At 36.8% G+C, this 17,934-nt stretch overlaps 1 protein-coding gene across 4 annotated transcripts in view; it reads left to right on the plus strand.

Annotated features, from left to right (window-relative positions):
• LOC111516564 (uncharacterized) overlaps window positions 1-17,934 on the plus strand; it is a 126,477-nt gene that overhangs the window by 14,894 nt on the left and 93,649 nt on the right. For 2 of the 4 annotated variants that reach the window (XM_074184877.1, XM_074184878.1), the window contains exons 5-8: window positions 7,109-7,445; window positions 14,275-15,010; window positions 15,077-15,312; window positions 15,367-15,618. In XM_074184877.1, coding sequence (XP_074040978.1) covers window positions 7,109-7,445; window positions 14,275-15,010; window positions 15,077-15,312; window positions 15,367-15,618 — 1,561 coding nt within the window. The remainder of the gene's footprint in view (window positions 1-7,108; window positions 7,446-14,274; window positions 15,011-15,076; window positions 15,313-15,366; window positions 15,619-17,934) is intronic. The other 2 variants (XM_074184879.1, XM_074184880.1) reach the window with 1 other exon arrangement.

Genomic DNA, 17,934 nt, shown 5'->3' on the forward strand with positions numbered 1-17,934 from the left:
TTTTTAGTTGAGGGAACAAAAATAATTCGCTTGGGGCTAGATCTGGTAAGTAAGGCGGATGGTCAAGCAGTTCAAACCGTAATTCGTGGATTTTCGCCATGGCAACCGCTGAGGTGTGAGACGGTGTGTTGTCTTGGTGAAACAGGATTTTCTTATTCTGCAAATGTGACCGTTTTTCCGCAAGTTCTGCTTTCAGCTTGTCAAGAAATGATGCCCAGTATGCTCCTGTAATAGTTTTTTTTTTAAGATAACACTAGTTTACAGTCAATTTATGACTGTAATGCCAAAGGCATGAATTGTTTAAAATCTCCCATCACAGCAGCTCTGCCCAGTACGCGAATCTGCTTCCGCTGTATATGAGTCTTGTAAGGCCGCCGCTTCTCGAACTTTCGATACTCGAAGTTTCCAGAAAACACCAGAAATACTATAAAAGTAGCAGGTTGCCAACTGGATCATCAATATTGGTTTAACGCGAGTAGTGATGAGTTAGTATTAGAGTAGCGAGGTGAGCAAAATAAGTTGATTCCTGTAAATGCAGTGTCACATATTTGAACTCGACGTACGCAACAGTACAAAATTGTCCAAAGTACAGAAACGTGACTGCGTTAATCCCGCAGATAGTTTTTGTTATATATGTAGTCAGTTTACTCCTAAATCGCAGAAACAGCCTTTTAATCAAATGACCAAAGTAGCTTACCATCAGTATTTTGGATGTGTTGTTGGTAATCAAGATCGGGATTGGGCTCCTCACATATGTTGCCAAACCTGTGCAGGAAAATCCTGCTTAAATGGCAAATGCCTTTTGCAGTTTCAATGATTTGGGGAGAAACAACAAATCATTCCAACGACTGTTACTTTTTCATGACAAACCTGTCTGGTTTTTCAAGAAAGAGCAAATACAAAATTGTATATCCGGATATTCCTTCTGCAAGAAGGCCGGTTCTTCATGGAGAAGGTTTACCAGTTCCAACATCCCCGGCAAATTGGGAGGAAGATTTGGAAATGGATTATAATCAGGCAGGTTCCCATGATGTGCCAGAAAAAGGCGGTCCTTATTTTCCCAAGAGTGAAGGAAGAAAACCTGAAGAACAACCTGAATTAAAAGACCTCCACTTGTCCAAAGAGAATGCTGGACTATTAGAGTCTAGATTTTTTTTTGTACCTTGGGAGCTGTCTGACTTGTCCATTTAGTGTCCAAGTCTCCAGAAAACACTGCAGCCTCTTGGGCTTCGTTTATTCTCTCATTTTCTCATTACACCCATTCCATCAGTCTCGTTCCCTGTACTAGTTTGTACAGGTTCCGTATTCGTCATATTCTTCTGGGCGTAATTTTGTACGTCCATATATAGCCTGCCTCCTGTGATTCAGTGCCTCACATTCGCATAAGATGTGTAGAGCTGTTTCTATCCCTTCGTTGCATAATTAGCAGCTGAGGTCTCCGTTGTACAGCCCCCTTTTATTCAGGTGTCCTCTAAGCGGACAATGACCACATAGTAACCCTGTAATTATTCTGAGCAGATCCCTACTATAATATTGAAGTAGTTCTTCGGTTCTTTTCTCGAACGGTTCCCTAATGAAGGTTCTACTGTGTTTGTTGCCAGGTACTTTTGTCCAGTACTCTGTGTGCTTCTTATTGGTCCATGTCCTAATCTGGTTTCGTACCAATGATTCTGGTACCCCCAGAGCTAGTTCAGGACCTATATATGAAGTTGATGATCCGCGTCTAGCGCATTCATCAGCTTTATCATTACCTGTGATTCCTGAATCCCCTGGCACCCACTACAAAGTTAAGTTGTTCCTATTTGCAAGTTCATTCAGTTCTTCATGGCATTCCCAGACAAGTTTTGATGTCACCTTCGGGTTTGTCAGAGCCCCTAGTGCGCTCTTGCTGTCTGTAAATAATAATAATAATATTTATTTATCCTTTGATACGTTAACAACATATAGGACATGTCAGTACAACACGTTAAAATAGTATAAAGAAAATAAACATACATAAAGATAAAATATCTCAGTAGTTTTAAAGTATAAAAATGTATAAAATATAAAGAAAAAAAAACAAGATTAGTCGAAATTGGATGTATAATAAAATAATAAAATCTGGATGAAAGTCTGGACCGCAATCAGCTAAAGTCATCTAAAAGGAATTCACTGACACTGTAATAAGCCTTAGACAGGAGCAAATTTTTAACTTCTCTTTTAAATGACATCAAACTCATGGTTTTAAAGTGATCAGGTAGGTGATTGAATAATTTTATTCCCATATATTTGGGTGACTGTTCAAATTTAGAGGATCTGTTTCTAGGAATACTTAACAATTTTCCATTTCTGGTTGAGTAACTGTGGTAAGAAGAATTTGTGTTATATTTTGTTAAATTATCGTAGATGTATAGTAAGCATTTAAATATGTAAATACAAGGGAATGGCAGGATTTGATATGATATGAAGTGCTGTTTGTACGATTCTCTCCATGGGATATCAAATAGTTTTCTGATAATTTTTTTTTGGGAAATAAAAACCCTATCTTTGTTGGTGGCATATCCCTAAAGAACCACATTGTAGTTTAAATGGTTGTAAACCAAGCTATAATATACGTCCAATAAGGCATGCAAGAGCATAAAATGTTTTATTCTGGAGAGAGCATAGTACGCTTGGTTAACTTTTTTACAAGTGACTGTAATGTGTTCAGACAATCTTAAGCAATCATCCACATAGACTCCTAGAAATTTTGTGAAATTCGTTGATACCAATTCCACCCCTCTAATATCAAAGACACTAGGATGTTTATCAAGACCGATGGAAGAACTAAAATGGATACATTTTGTTTTATTCAAGTTACCAATCATAATGTTCAACTTGCACCAATCTAAGAAGTATGTTATAAACCTTTCCGTTGATGACTTTAATTCCTCTAGGCTGTGTGCTGAGACCGCTAACGAGGTATCGTCAGCAAAGAGAGTGAGATCTAGATTACAACAGTGGAATTTACTGGCCCTTAAAACCAAAGTTACAACATTTAGGAACCATAACCACGAGCTGTCCTCGTTTTTTACTATGCAGGATAAAGTGTGTGTTTGTGTAAATCCAAATGGTGTAGAATTTTCACATAACCCGGACGAATGACGTTTATTTATAGATTCGTCTAAAACAAGTTTAAAAGCTGTTCTGATCCATAATGGTAACAAAATACCCTCTATTCCTCCTGCACATGCTGTTTCCATGACGGAAACACTCTAAAAAGTATGTCACTAAATGCAATAAGTTATAATACGTATAAGTGGCAACTTTGTGGTGACCAAAAAGTCATAGGACTATTACCAGGTAGGTCTTCAGGGCGGATATACGAAGTTTTGCTGTTTTCTTTGCCTTCGGAACAGTAGGGTAACACAGAGCCATTATCAAGTAAAAGAATGGCCTCTGAGAGATAAATACACACATCGGAAAAGTCTAGGGATATTTTTAAAAATGGCAATAATTTTTTTTTAGGTCGCTTTAGGGAAAAAAAAGTCGACGGGTGATTATTAAACGGATGTAACTTACAACAAAATTTATTAAATGGTTAAAAATACTGAGTGTGCATATAAGCAAAACTAAAAAAAAATATGGCTCTCCTTTGGCACCCCGAAAAAAAATCATAATACAAAAAAAAATTGGAATCAGTACAAAGTATGGCCTCCACGCTGGTTTATTACGGCCCTACATCTATCGTGCATCGACAAAATGAGATTGTCAATGTCTTGTTGAGGTACATTTGCCCATTCAGCGATTAAAAGCTCTCTCAATTGAAACGTTGAGTGAATGTTCCCCATATGCGGAGTAATTCTTCGTTGAAGCATGTCCCACACATGCTCGATGGAATTCAGGTCCGGTGATTGTGCTGGCCATGGCAATATATCAACTCCTTCGTTGGTGAGCCAGTCAGTCACTAGACGCGGGACATGTGGACGAGCATTATCGTGCATTAGGTAGAAGTTTTCACCGACAGCACCAGCAAACGGACGGACGATAGGTAGAAGAATGGTGTCGAGGTACTGTCGAGCTGTGAGGGAGCGATTTGGAAAAACGAGATCGGTTCTGCCGCCGATCATGATTCCGCCCCATAGCATTACTGTACCACCTCTGTATGTGTGGACTTCCTGGACGTGTCTCAAACGTTCATTATTTCCAGGTCGTCTCCACAGTCTTACTCGACGAGAATCTGGATGAAATCCAAATCTGGATTCGTCTGTAAACAAAACTGTGGTCCAATCATTTGCATCCCAATTTGATGTTCTTGACACCACTCTAATCTTCTACCGCGATTGCCTCTCGACAAAAGTGGACATCTAAGTGGCCTTCTGTTGTGGAGATCTGCTTCATGCAGTCGATTTCTGACAGTATCACGACCAATGGTTACCTGGTGCGTCTGCTGCAACACGTTAACCAACTCAGGTGCTGTGATTGTCGGTTGTCTTCTTGTGGTTAAGACCAAAAATCGGTCTTGAACTGCAGTTGTAGCGCGTCCTCGCTCTGGATGTTGTTCGGCTGGACTGCCAGTTTCACGGAAACGCCGCCACAATCGACTGATAACACTTTGGGAGACCCCCAAACGAAGAGCTACATCATTTTGTCGCATACCACCTTGAAGAAGCCCTACAGCTCTATTTATCTCAGCCAATGGTAAGTGATGGCGTTCCATGTTAAAGCACAATATTTCCAGTTTAATTGCTGAGCAAGAACTGCATAGAATGTACAAACTCGACACTTTCAGATTATTCATTTTAGCCGAAAACCTACAGTTTGTAAAAAACTTGATAAAAGATTAGTTACCGTTTTTGCAGGCTTTGTTCAACCCATATAAATCTACAGGGTGGTCGAGTGTACCAATTTAATCGAAATTAAACGATCTCATGCATTTATTTTTATGATATTTAGTATGTTATAAAAATATCCCTAGACTTTTCCGATGTATGTATATTCCAGGTCAAGCTAACGTGAAAAATATACCTCTTGTTAATCCCAAAAACGTTTTGTTACCTCCATTACACATTAAACTGGGGTTAATGAAAACATTTGTAAAAGCATTAGACAAAGAAGGTGATGCGTTTAAATATCTTAAACACGTTTTTCCAAAATTAAGTGATGCAAAGTTCAAGCAAGGTATATTTGTTGGACCACAAATTAGAAAACTACTAAGTTATCAACAGTTTGATAAAAAATTAAGTAATGTTAAATTAGCTGCATGGAGTTCTTTCAAAAGAATTGTTTCAGAGTTTTTAGGGAACAAGAAAAGTAGAAAATTATGAAACACTTGTAGAAGAACTACTTGAAAACTACTGCAGAATGGGATGTTGCATGTCTCTCAAAATCCATTTCTTGCACTCCCATTTGAATGTTTTCCCAGAAAATTTGGGTGCTGTCAGTGACGAACAAGGGGGAAGGTTCCACCAAAACATACTGACAATGGAGCAATGTTACCAAGGCAGATGGGATGCAGCAATGATGGGGGTTTATTGCTGGTTCCTTATGAGGAAAAATGATGAAACATATAAATGAAAGTCAACATTTGCAAAAAGGTTATGCACATGTATTGTAAATAAAGTCTTTTATCCTCAAAATGTATTGTTTTTTTTTTGTTTTGATCTTATATTTCCCTATGTGTGAAAATTTTTGTATGAAATAAAAATAACTAACTCAAAATCTTTACGTGATGGAAAATTTTTGATGTTGAAGTCGCAGTCAGAATGCTTTAAACTCTCATGTTTAGCCATTATATTATTAGTTGCAATTTTGTTTCTTATTTGTTGGCTAGTGTAATCAATTAAAATAACTCCATGACTATCCCAAAAAACAGTCGCCATCACTTTCCCAGCCTAAAAATAGTTTTTGCTTTTTTTTTGGAGCTGATTCCCACTTTGCAGTCCACTGTTCGGACCGCATTTTTGTTTTGGGGTTATAACGGGACTCTGTTGTGATGATATGGCCTGGTTGCAGAAATTTACAATAAATCACACCAGCTGCTGACCACCATACAGTAGCTATGGTCTTTTGGGAAGTGCCTGGGTGGCATATCTGTTACAGAGGATCCACTTTTCATTACTCCTGACGATCTGATCCAAAAAAGAAACGTTTTCATTGCGCAAAAGCAAAGAACAGACTTCGAAACGTGACAATTTCTGTCGATCATTCAAATCGAGCTTTTCGCCCTCCTTAATACGTTTCAAACAATCAAAAACCGCATGGGAGCTGACGCCCAATTCTTTCGCCATCCCACGCACTGTTTGTGATAGGCCACTCTCCACTAGGGTCCCGAAATCCTCGGCCTGGATTACTGTAGGTCGACCAATTGGAGGTTGAAATCTCCATAACGAAATTTTGCAAACCAACGTCGAACATTACGTTCATTAACAGTTTTGGGCTGTATCACATAGTAATAAGCTGAAAAGAGGCAAAAAATTAAAATTTGTTAAAAAGTGAGTAGCATCAATGTATGAACTACAAAATTCTCAATCGATCAGTATATGCCGCGACACAGTAAAATAAATATTTATTGATATATGGAGTTACAAAAACATGACAATAAAATCGGACAAAACTTTTGAAACAACCTAATAATTATGTAGGATTTTCCAAGTATTATTACCTGCATAATGTGAACTATTGAATTGAATATTATCAGTATGAAGATTGGTTGTGTAACAGGATCAATTTTTTCATAAAAAACAATTGTTTTTTTGCCGACGCTTTGAATTTAATTAAATTCTTCTTTAGGACCCGAAAAGTAGTTTCTTCGTGTTAATATTACTATTTTAAAAACCATTAGACATATATGCATTAAAAAAATCAAAAACATTGCAACAACCAAATTTTCGAAACAACACCAACACAAAACGACATGAAACAAACGTTTGTTTCATGTCAAAGAAGCTACTTTTCGAGCCCTGAAGAAGAATTTATTTAAATTCGAAACGTTGGCAAGAAAACTTTTTTTTTTTTTTTAGAAAACCTGTATCATGTTACCCAACCAATCTTTCTTTAGAAAAATTATTGGATCACCAAAATAGTTAGCTGATTATCAGTATACTATATTGAAAATGTAATCCTTTTTAATTCAAGAAAATGATCTTAGGTACGAATGGAAAATTCTGAAAATAATCAACATCAGTCTAACAGTGAAGCGGAAGCCTTGTCTGAGACTATACAAATAGTAAAAGACGAGAAAACATTTCAAAACTGCAAGCTTCTTCCCGGAACTCAATTTGGACTGCAGGACATCAAAGCAAATATGATGGATGTGAGGACGGCCGATGGAAGTATAGTAAAAATTCAGACGAATATGCAAGAGCAAGAATTAGTGAAGACTTTGGGAGTAGATATTGTTAATAACATGTACAAGGTCAATGTGGATGACTTGAACCAGTTATTAGCCTATCATGAGATTTTTGGAAAACTACAAGGTGGTCAGGGTAAGGGAAATATATTTTTGGTATATTTTTCAATCATTCCTATTTCAAACGGTTTTATTTAGTTGGGTTAAATTTAGTAATTAAAGTTTGACCCCCTTCCTGTTGACAAATTCATCTAATATTTGGTACACACATTTAGTTTTGATGGCAGTACAATAAATTCTGTATCACTGTAAATGTAAAATGGGCACAGCTACAAAATGGTGGATATTTTATTTTTTCACAACTACCTCAATATGGGTATCAAATGACAGTAGAATAGTAGTACACTGTGAAATAGATGGAAATTCAAGATGGTCGCAGCTACAAAATGTCGGATTACATATTATTTTTAGCAGTTTCAAGCAAAGTTCAATTACGGGACGGCTGAAAGAAGGATGTTACCCTTAATTTTGCCATGGGCTTCCACTGTGATACTGAGGCATTAAATGAACTCAACAGAATGAGAATAATTCAGTAATAAAATTAGAAACCGAAAATTTGAAAATAAGTAAAAAAAGAAAATAACGATATAGATAATGTACTAAAAGCTAAAAAAAAATCGGAAGGTCCTAGGTAGCAGTCATCACACTACTCTCCTCAGCAATCCACTGTATTGATCAGATAAAATAGACAAATAGAATCTTTGGGCGTAGTATTTACATGTTTACTAAGGTTATGCAACACCCAACGATTTTATTATTTTTTTATCTGATTAATAACGTAGATTGCTGAGAAGAGTGGAGTGATGACTGCTACCCAGAATCTTTCGAATCACTTTTTAGTTTTTAGTGCATTATCTTTTTTCAATAAAAACCGTTTTACTTTGTGGCGTACTTACTTGAAAAATAAAATTTCATTAAAAAACATTTTCAACATCAATTTTATCTACGTCACAACCAAGGCGTGGTTTCGATTTTTTGAGATTTGATTGAAAAATTAAAATGTTCTTTAGTAAGCTGAGAGGGCGCCAGCCAATAAATATACCCATATAAATTGACGAGGAATGGAGAGTCAAACAAAATAAATGCAGATATATGAATATATAATTAATCAATAAATATATGAGAAATTGCAACAAGGTTTGCTACTTCTTAAATATGGCATAAATATTATTGAATTAGTTAGGAATCACACGTTAAAAGGTAAGACCTTGTTAGTCCTTAGCTCGCACAAGTTTCGACTTCTGACGGTTGTCGTTCGTAGGGGTGCGACAGCTGGTTAGCGGAAAAACAGATTTTAAACGGATTTTTAAACAGTTAACAAGTAGCAGGAAACTAAATACACATGGAACACTCACAAATAGGTATACATGAACAATATTGAAGGGAAAACATTAACAAGTTTAAACGATCAATAATCATTCGGTAACAATAATAAATAAAACGCATAATAGTCCACTTGACATTGAAGGAGAAGACATGTAGTTACTCACTCTGTCTCAAGAAGTAGAAATCTGTTTGAAATCTGTTTTTCCGTTAATCAGCTGTCGCCCCCATACGAACGACAACTCTCAGAAGTTGAGAAACTTGTGCGAGCTAAGACTAACGGGGTCTTACCTTTTAATGTGTGATTCCTAACACGGTTGCAGAATCATCCCCGCTTCGACCAGATAAATTCTCTCGAGAAAAATATCTGGTCGAGGCGGGAATCGAACCCACGATCTTCCGATCGTGAGTCTTGCGCACTACCACCGCGGCCAATTCCACAACCAATTTCACATACTTATATATCCGGAAGGGGTGAAATTCCTGAAATGGTAGACACGACTAGACCGAAATTATTTAAGAAAATTGTCCTCGGCCACGCTAGTTAGTGGCGTATCTTGCATAAAATTTCTTATATAATGGACATCGGCTCTCAAGGTAGACAATCGGATAGACATAGCAGGCAGTGAACGATCGTGATATAGGTGAAGCTAAATTTTCTTGATAAGGTTGAATCGATTGAATTTAATGTCAACGGGGTATTATCATCTGAATCTGGGCCTCCTTTATCTTTTTCCTTCTTTTAGGCCTGAAACGAGAACATCGTTTCTGCAAATCTATCGCAAAAAACTAGAAATTGTAATATCCTGAATTATCAATTTTAGATTCTTTTTAGACCTTTGAAATTGAATAAGTACACGAAGTTTGAAATTTATTTTATCAAACAGCACCGACCCTTTTCTCTGCTCTATGTTCGTTCACTGAAGCCTCGCACCGTTGCTTTAATTGTCCTCTTTCCACCTGCACGCCATTTCAACGGAACTATCGAAATGTATATACAGGTTGCCCCAGTATCTCATAAATGAACCGTCACAACTTATTTCATTTAATTATTAGTTAAATGATGCTATTCATCATTGTGGGTGATGATGATAATGTCGATTGAAAAATGGGGAATGTTCCTCCTGACGAAAATCTAGTAGTTTTCATAAAAGAGCTCTAAAACAACGCATTTTAAACTTATCATTTCAACCTTTTTCTTTAAAAAACTATTTAAATACTTAAAAAAGAGGAATGAAATAATGCATTCAACATTTAAAGGGATTCGTTTCTATTTCACCATTTGGCAACATCGGTTATAGCTAATAAAGGACAACGAATCTGTTACCTGTATGAGACAAACAAAGATGACATATTTCAGAGGCGTGCTGTTCTGTTTACTATGTTCCGAGTTCCGAAACATTCTGTGACATATGACATTTTGCGCACCTAACCTATCTTCCTCTTTATAAATAAATAACAAAACAACTGTTGTTTATGTGGCTTGTGGAGGTGGTATTGAACTATAATTTATATTTTGCCTTAATTTGATTGAATCTTTCTGTCGTTTATCATATGTCTGTTTAAAATCTGTTTCTCCGTTAACCAGCTGTCGCACCTCTACGAACGACAACCCTCAGAAGTCGAAACTTGTGCAGCTAAGGACTAACTAGGTCTTACCTTTTAACGTGTGATTCCTAACATTCTTGTTTTCAGTCATGTTCATTTTTTTGAAGGATGAATAATTGACCACAATGTTGGGCTTTCCTCCAGAAAATCAGACCATAAGAAAGGGATGACTGAATAGGGCCAAAATATAGTAGTTTCAGTACTTTCATTGACACTGTGTTACGCAACTTTCTAATAATGAAGCAATATGAGCTCGGTTTTGTGGCCACATGGTCAACATGATCGTTTCTTGTGAATTTTTACTTGAGTAGGGAGTGGATCCTTTGAAATTTTGTACAGGTTGTTTTTCAATGATTTTTCTTCAGTTATAAGTAGTATGATTTGGTCCGCGAACTAAACCCTTGATTGTCCAGTGCGGTTTTATCAGACCAGAATCTGTCAGTGGCATCACTTTAGGCTTCGCCAAACAAACACTGAACACCTGGACTGCGGTGAGAGTTTCAGACCCCCGGTAAAATCTACCAGAACTGTTCCACTTCAAGGCATTTATACATCTTTTTTTAAATGTTACCGAAGGTAGACGGTCGGGTTGACGTGTGGTTTGCTCCACTCACTCAATCGACCGCTGTGTGAATTGTTGGTTCAAGCCGCGAGGCTGGACGATCGATTTTAAGTAGAGTACATACATTGTGCCTGTCCCGTTGCACATCGAATCAGATTTTCAGAGTTTGGCAGGGTCACTCTGACCATCTGACCTGAAAGATCAATGACCCCATTTAGGCTAATCACTTTTGTCGAAGAGCTTCAAATTCAAATTTTTTATTTGGTTCATAACAAAGCTACAGCTTTAGAACATGTCACAAAATACCATCAAATTAACATATGCCAAAAGTAAAATATAAAATCTTCAGAAGATACAGTGCAATAAAATAATAATACAGTACATACATACAATCGTGAAAGGCATCTTTGCTCTATGTCCCGGGAGTGAATGGAAAAAGTCATTAATACCATATAGGGGATTTTCCGTAAGTAATGTCTTTAAATGTTTTTTAAATTTACTATAGTTCAGAGAACGTACTGTAAGAGGTAGGGCATTGTACATTTTAATATCAATAGTATCGTCCATTCTTTGTAACTGGGTTTGAGGTAAAATCAAATTATCTTTATTTCTAGTATTGTGACCGTGTATATCGGACACAACAGAGTAACTATTAATGTTTTGTTTGACATATAATAACTTTACAAAAATTATCAGGAGTAAAGTGTCATTATTTTCAATGTTTTAAAGATTGGTTTGCAGGAGTCTTCAAAATTAGCTCCTATGATACATCTTACAGCCCTCTTCTGAATGACGAATATAGCATTTAAATGAAACTGAGCTGCCGAGCTCCAGACAGACAAGCCATATCTAATAATGGATTTGAACAGTGTATAATAAGTAGTTATTGCAGCGGATTGGTTAATAAGTTGTTTAACTTTTCTTATAGCAAATACTGCACTATTTAGTCTATTGCAAATTGTATATATATGTATGTTCCATAATAGCCTGACATCTATATCTACACCCAGAAATTTAGTGTGCAGCATGTCTAGGTCGTTTTCTACATTGTAGAATAGCCTGGATTCGAAAATGAGACTTTTGTTTGTTTTTTTTCATTGAGTATGAGCTTGTTTGTCAGAAACAAGTTTTTGCTTGTTCCATAACTTCCCCAAGTATTGTAGCCGGACACTCCCCTTTATAGATACTGATGCCAAATGTGGTGTCATCAGCATACATAATTGTCTCGATATTTGAGGAGAACATATTTGGCAAATCGTTTATATAAATAATAAAGAGAAGGGGGCCCAATATTGATCCCTGAGGAACTCCCCTACTTATTATCTGAGGAGTGCTTCTCTGATTTTCAATACAAACTACTTGAAATCGATTGGACAAGTAGGATTTGATTAGTTTCAGTGCCACTCCTCTTATTCCGTAGTACTCCATTTTCCTCAGTAGTATGTCATGATCAACACAATCAAAAGCTGCACTTAGGTCTGTGAAGATTCCCAAAAATTTTTCGTTTCTTTCAAAACTAGCTTTTATAGCACGAGTTAATGACTTGATAGCATCCAAAGTGGACATATTTTTTCTAAAACCATACTGCTGAGGACTCAGGATTTTGTTTTTTTTTTTTTTACTGATACTTTATTGTCTAAGAATAACTTCTTATTGACAAAGTGTCATAAGTAATCATTAAAGTAATGAAGGTACAAAATACAAGTAAGCATAAAAGTGGAAGTATAAAAATTATAAAATTAGTCGAGACGAATAAGATGAGATTAATGTGTATAAACAAATAAGTCGCAAAAACGTAAAACAAGTCTAACAAAAGTAAAAACATGCGCCCAAGGCGCTCATCAGTCTACTATACAAAACTATAAGGTAAAATACAAGACAACAAAGACAAATCATCAGTTTTACATTTAAAGTGAATCGTTAAAAAACTCATCCAAAGTGTAGTATGCCTTATCAAACAGTAACTCTTTGACACTTTTCCTAATTTTTCTCTCTGAATTTAGATCTTTGATATTCTGGGGTAAATGATTGAAAATTTTTTTTGAGTTATAAATCAGGGAATTTTTAACTTGTGTAGTGTTGGGCTTAGGAAGATCCAAATTACCCATCTGTCTAGTCAGGTAACTAGGGTTTTTTATGGTGTTTCTATTTAACTTATGTTTTTTAAACATCAAACACACCGTCTCTAGTATAAATATGCAGGTAAGGGTCATTATTCTATGTGATTTGAATAGTGGACGACATGAATCTCTAAAGCCAGCCCTACAAACATACCGGACAGCTCTTTTTTGTAGCTTAAATATCATATTGAAAGATGCTTTGTCGGAATTGCCCCAGTAGCAGATCCCATATCTCAGGTGTGACTCTATAAATGCAAAATATGTTGATCTTGCCATGGTTGGGTCGAGTTCCTTGGATATGACTCTAAGTGCATAATAGCCTTTGGCAAGTTTGGTACATAAACTTGCGACATGTTCCTTGAACGTCAACCTACTATCAATAAATACCCCAAGGAATTTAGCCAAAGAGGATTCTTGTAGACATTTATCACCTATTGAAATTGGGTTTAACAAACATTTAAAGGTGAGAATGTGGGTTTTATTTACATTGAAGGACAACAGATTGGCGTCGCACCATTTTTTGACCTTGTGAATGTCATTTTCTATTATTGCATTCAAATGATGAGTGTCTTTATTATGCCAAAGAATGGTGGTATCATCTGCAAAAATTGTAAATCTACCCGCAATATCCAAGAGTGCAAGATCATTCACATAAAGCAGGAATAATAAGGGTCCTAAGACAGAGCCCTGTGGTACTCCACAATCCATCAAAGACTCATGAGAGGTTAGACCATCAGAGTAGACCACCTGTCTACGTTTATAGAGATAAGACTCGAACCATTTCAGAGCCACATCACGTTCTTTTCGAAGTAATCAACTAGTTGATTATAAAGAATAGTTTCAAATATTTTTGAAAAGCAAGGCAAGATTGATATTTGCCTGAAGTTTTGAGTTAGTTCTGGAGATCCTTTTTTATAGATTGGGGAGATTCTTGCCAACTTAAGCATTGAGGGAAAACATCCTTCATTTAGAGAGGTATTAATGATATTTTCAAGAACGTCCAACAATAAATGACTACACTGTTTAACAACATAGACACTTATTCCATATATATATATTCAGTTTTCTTGTTTTTCAACGTCTGTATCACGGATACATAATTTTGTCAAGTTTGATTAGATAATACAATAAACCCTAGCAGGTTGCAATGGCGAGTCCAATGAACCCATTCAGTTGAGACCTAACCTAGTAATCAAATTTTTCTTTATACCTTTTAGTTTTACTCAATGATTTGTGGAACTTTTTGACTCTTTCCAAACTATTATATCAGTTTTGAAATTTATTTATTTCAGGGGGTGAAATATCAAGTACCAGCCAGAATGTCGGTCAACCAAACCTGAACATCTCGAATTCTAATATAACGATAGTTACCAAGGACGAACAAGAACCATCAACAAGTAACGTTAACATCGAAAATATTCCAGTAGTCGGTACCCATACATGTGATCTTTGTGGTAAAATGTTCCAGTTTCGTTACCAACTAATTGTACACAGACGTTACCATACTGAACGTAAACCTTTTACTTGTCAGGTATGTGGAAAGGCTTTTACTAATGCCCAAGAACTCACTCGACATGGTAAATGTCATTTAGGTGGTAGTATGTTCACGTGTGCGGTGTGTTTTCATGTGTTCGCAAACGACGCTTCGTTAGAGCGTCACATGAAACGGCATTCAACCGATAAACCGTATGGGTGCACTCTGTGTGGAAAGACTTTCGCAAGAAAGGAACATCTGGACAACCACACAAGGTGCCATACCGGGGAAACTCCGTATAGATGCCAGTACTGTGCTAAAACGTTCACGAGGAAAGAACACATGGTGAACCACGTGAGGAAACATACTGGCGAAACTCCACATCGATGCGAAATTTGTAAGAAATCTTTCACGAGAAAGGAGCACTTTATGAACCATGTAATGTGGCATACGGGAGAAACTCCCCATCATTGTACTATATGTGGAAAGAAATACACTAGGAAAGAGCACCTGGCCAATCATATGAGGGGCCACACTAATGACACCCCGTTCAGGTAATTTGATTCGAATTTGAATTTATGGGATGAGAAAATTTCCAATTAATCCGTTACTATTTACAGGTGTGAAATTTGTGGGAAATCTTTCACGAGGAAAGAACATTTCACGAATCACATCATGTGGCACACGGGCGAAACCCCCCATCGGTGTGATTTTTGCTCTAAAACGTTTACTCGGAAAGAGCATTTGTTGAACCATGTGAGGCAACATACCGGCGAATCTCCGCACCGTTGCGGACATTGTGCCAAGTCCTTCACAAGAAAAGAACATTTGGTTAATCATGTTAGGCAGCATACAGGTAATGATTGTTGTTTTTTTTTGACCGTTTTCAATTGAAATATCATGTTTTTAGGAGAGACACCGTTCAGATGCAACTTTTGTCCGAAAGCCTTCACAAGGAAAGATCATCTTGTGAATCATGTTCGCCAACATACTGGAGAATCGCCGCACAAGTGCACCTATTGCCCGAAGTCGTTCACTAGAAAAGAACACTTGAATAATCATGTACGACAACATACAGGAGAGTCCCCTCATAGATGCCACTTTTGTTCTAAGTCTTTCACTAGGAAGGAACACTTAACTAATCATGTCAGAATTCATACAGGTTTGTACTTTTAATTTTCGAAATTTAAGTCGGTATATTCGAATCAAAAATTGTGTGCTTCAGATGGATATTGTATAGAGCACATAAAGTTCATTACTTATTATTATTATTGAACGGTTATTAACAAATGTGACGTGGTAGTGAATGAATCAAAATATTCTCAATAGAAGAATTGGAAAGGTGAAAGAGAATAATCGAGGAACTGTTTTTCTGTAGTGTTGTTATTAACTGATTTTTTCAAGTACAAATAAAACAAAAAATGGCGACATTCCTTCCCCTTCTATTTTATGTGCTGCAAGCGACAATATAACTATTATTAACAAAGATACATCTTAGTGCCCTTCTGACATGCCGCTGTTTTTGTTTTTTCTTTGTTAGTAAATTCTGCTTTCCTTTCCCTTTCATTTGATGTGCTGCACATCACGATGCAACTATTATTAACAAAGATGCGGCTTAGTGCCCTTCTGACATGTTGCGCCATCTTTGTTTTTTCTTTGTTACAACTCATTCATTTTCACAAATCGTCACACATTTTTTACCGCCGCACCTGTTACGTTTCAATTTAGCACTAGATCAATACTGCTCCTATGTGACCTTTCAAAACACTACCTTACCTTTTAAGATTTTTATTCAAAGGATATTACCAATGTAATTCAGTTACAAGTTGATTTTATTCAATTAACCTCATAGTAATGGGAATCTTCCGTTCCATAGAAAACCATACCTGAAATGTACAAGAATAAATTATGCTCCCTGACTAACTGCTTGACCAGTACTTACACATTCTCCTATTGCCAATCGACGTTGGAGATCTGAAAATTCCTCGCTAGGTTGAAATAGTTATTGTTTGTTTCTCAGTTTACTTCGCCTATCATTTTTCAGCCGTTGTCTGCCTTATTCTCTATACCTTCCCAAGAATATTTCTTGCATAGATTGTTATTCATCACTTCCAAAAGGATTACTTACATATTAGAGTCATCGCCTGAAAAACAATACTAGTTAGCTCTGGTTTCTGAATACTGTTTGATATTTTCGATAGATATTCTGCATAATATGAATGTTCAAATATTCGTACTGAATGGGAAAGATGTGACGACTTACCTTATATGTTTCTATTCCATCGCATAAATAAGGATTAGTAAATAGTTGAAAATAGGTTGGAATGAATATTTTTGGAAACACTCAAATACAAGGTTAAGAGACAGCTGTTGGTTGACATCCGCCGAACTTTCGTAGTGTCGTTCCGACGAACTACACCGAACTAGTTCTACAGTTGTTCACGGGTGGAAGATTGATCGGTTACTCAAGTTGTCAAGGGTTGTTTTAGGGTTGCATTGCTTTGAAAAGGGGTTTTGATGGGTCATGGACTTGTTGATATTGACTCAAGTGGCTGTGGAGGAATTGATAGATTTATGATGTTGTGCACAGCGCCCCCTTGGTGCTTGTAGTGTAGATTGGACGCACTGTGGCAACAACTGGTTAGCTGTCAGATGTGGCAGTGTCTTGGTATTCGGAAGTTAGCCTTCGATGAGCTTGGTTCGGAGTTCAACGTACCATCAGACTGATTGTAGGATATATATGGTTGTATTTGTGCCATCCTTCACGGGGATTATTTCTACAAGTCAGGATTGTTTAGTGGAAGACTGATTGGTCATTTTGGTATGGATATTTGCAGTCTGAAACTTAATCTCTTTTGAGGATTTGTGGTGGTTACCGAACTCGTGCCAGGTGGAAGGATTTCCGAAATTAGATTCATAAGAAACAGAAGGCCCTCAGTCACTCATCAAGTCCCAGTAGGACTTCCGTGCAGAGCACCGCACACGAAGAAGCGTATAGAAAACCCCTTGGCCAGGGGTTTTCCTTCTTCTTTAATTTTTTTTTTCCTGTTTAGGGTTTTTTTTTCCTTTTTTTTCCTGTTTTCTTGTTTTCCTGTTTTCCTTTTTTTTTTCTTCTTTAAGGGTTTTTCCCTATTTTCTTCTTGGGTCCATTTGGTGATCCATCTCCGCCGTACTACAGGGTGATCCATCTCAGCAGTACTACAGGGTCATCCACTTCCGTGGAACCACGGGGTAGCCTAACACCATATACCGGGTGGCCCAAAAGGAGCACGCAAGTTATAATTGATTTAATTGAAAATTTGTGATATACTGAGATATTTGAATAATTGTTGCCCTTATGTTTATTGATACCTGTTGAGATAGTGTTTGTTTATCGTTTATTGATTAAGAGTTTGTTTATTGATACCTGATTGATATAGATATTTGTGAAACGGAAATTGAGGTATATTCTTCCTTTCACGATTGCTGATTGACACCG

Source organism: Leptinotarsa decemlineata, unplaced genomic scaffold (assembly GCF_025532065.1).
Source record: "Leptinotarsa decemlineata unplaced genomic scaffold, Ldec_3_MD MMD2_tig00026358_RagTag_RagTag, whole genome shotgun sequence".
Taxonomy (NCBI): domain Eukaryota; kingdom Metazoa; phylum Arthropoda; class Insecta; order Coleoptera; family Chrysomelidae; genus Leptinotarsa; species Leptinotarsa decemlineata.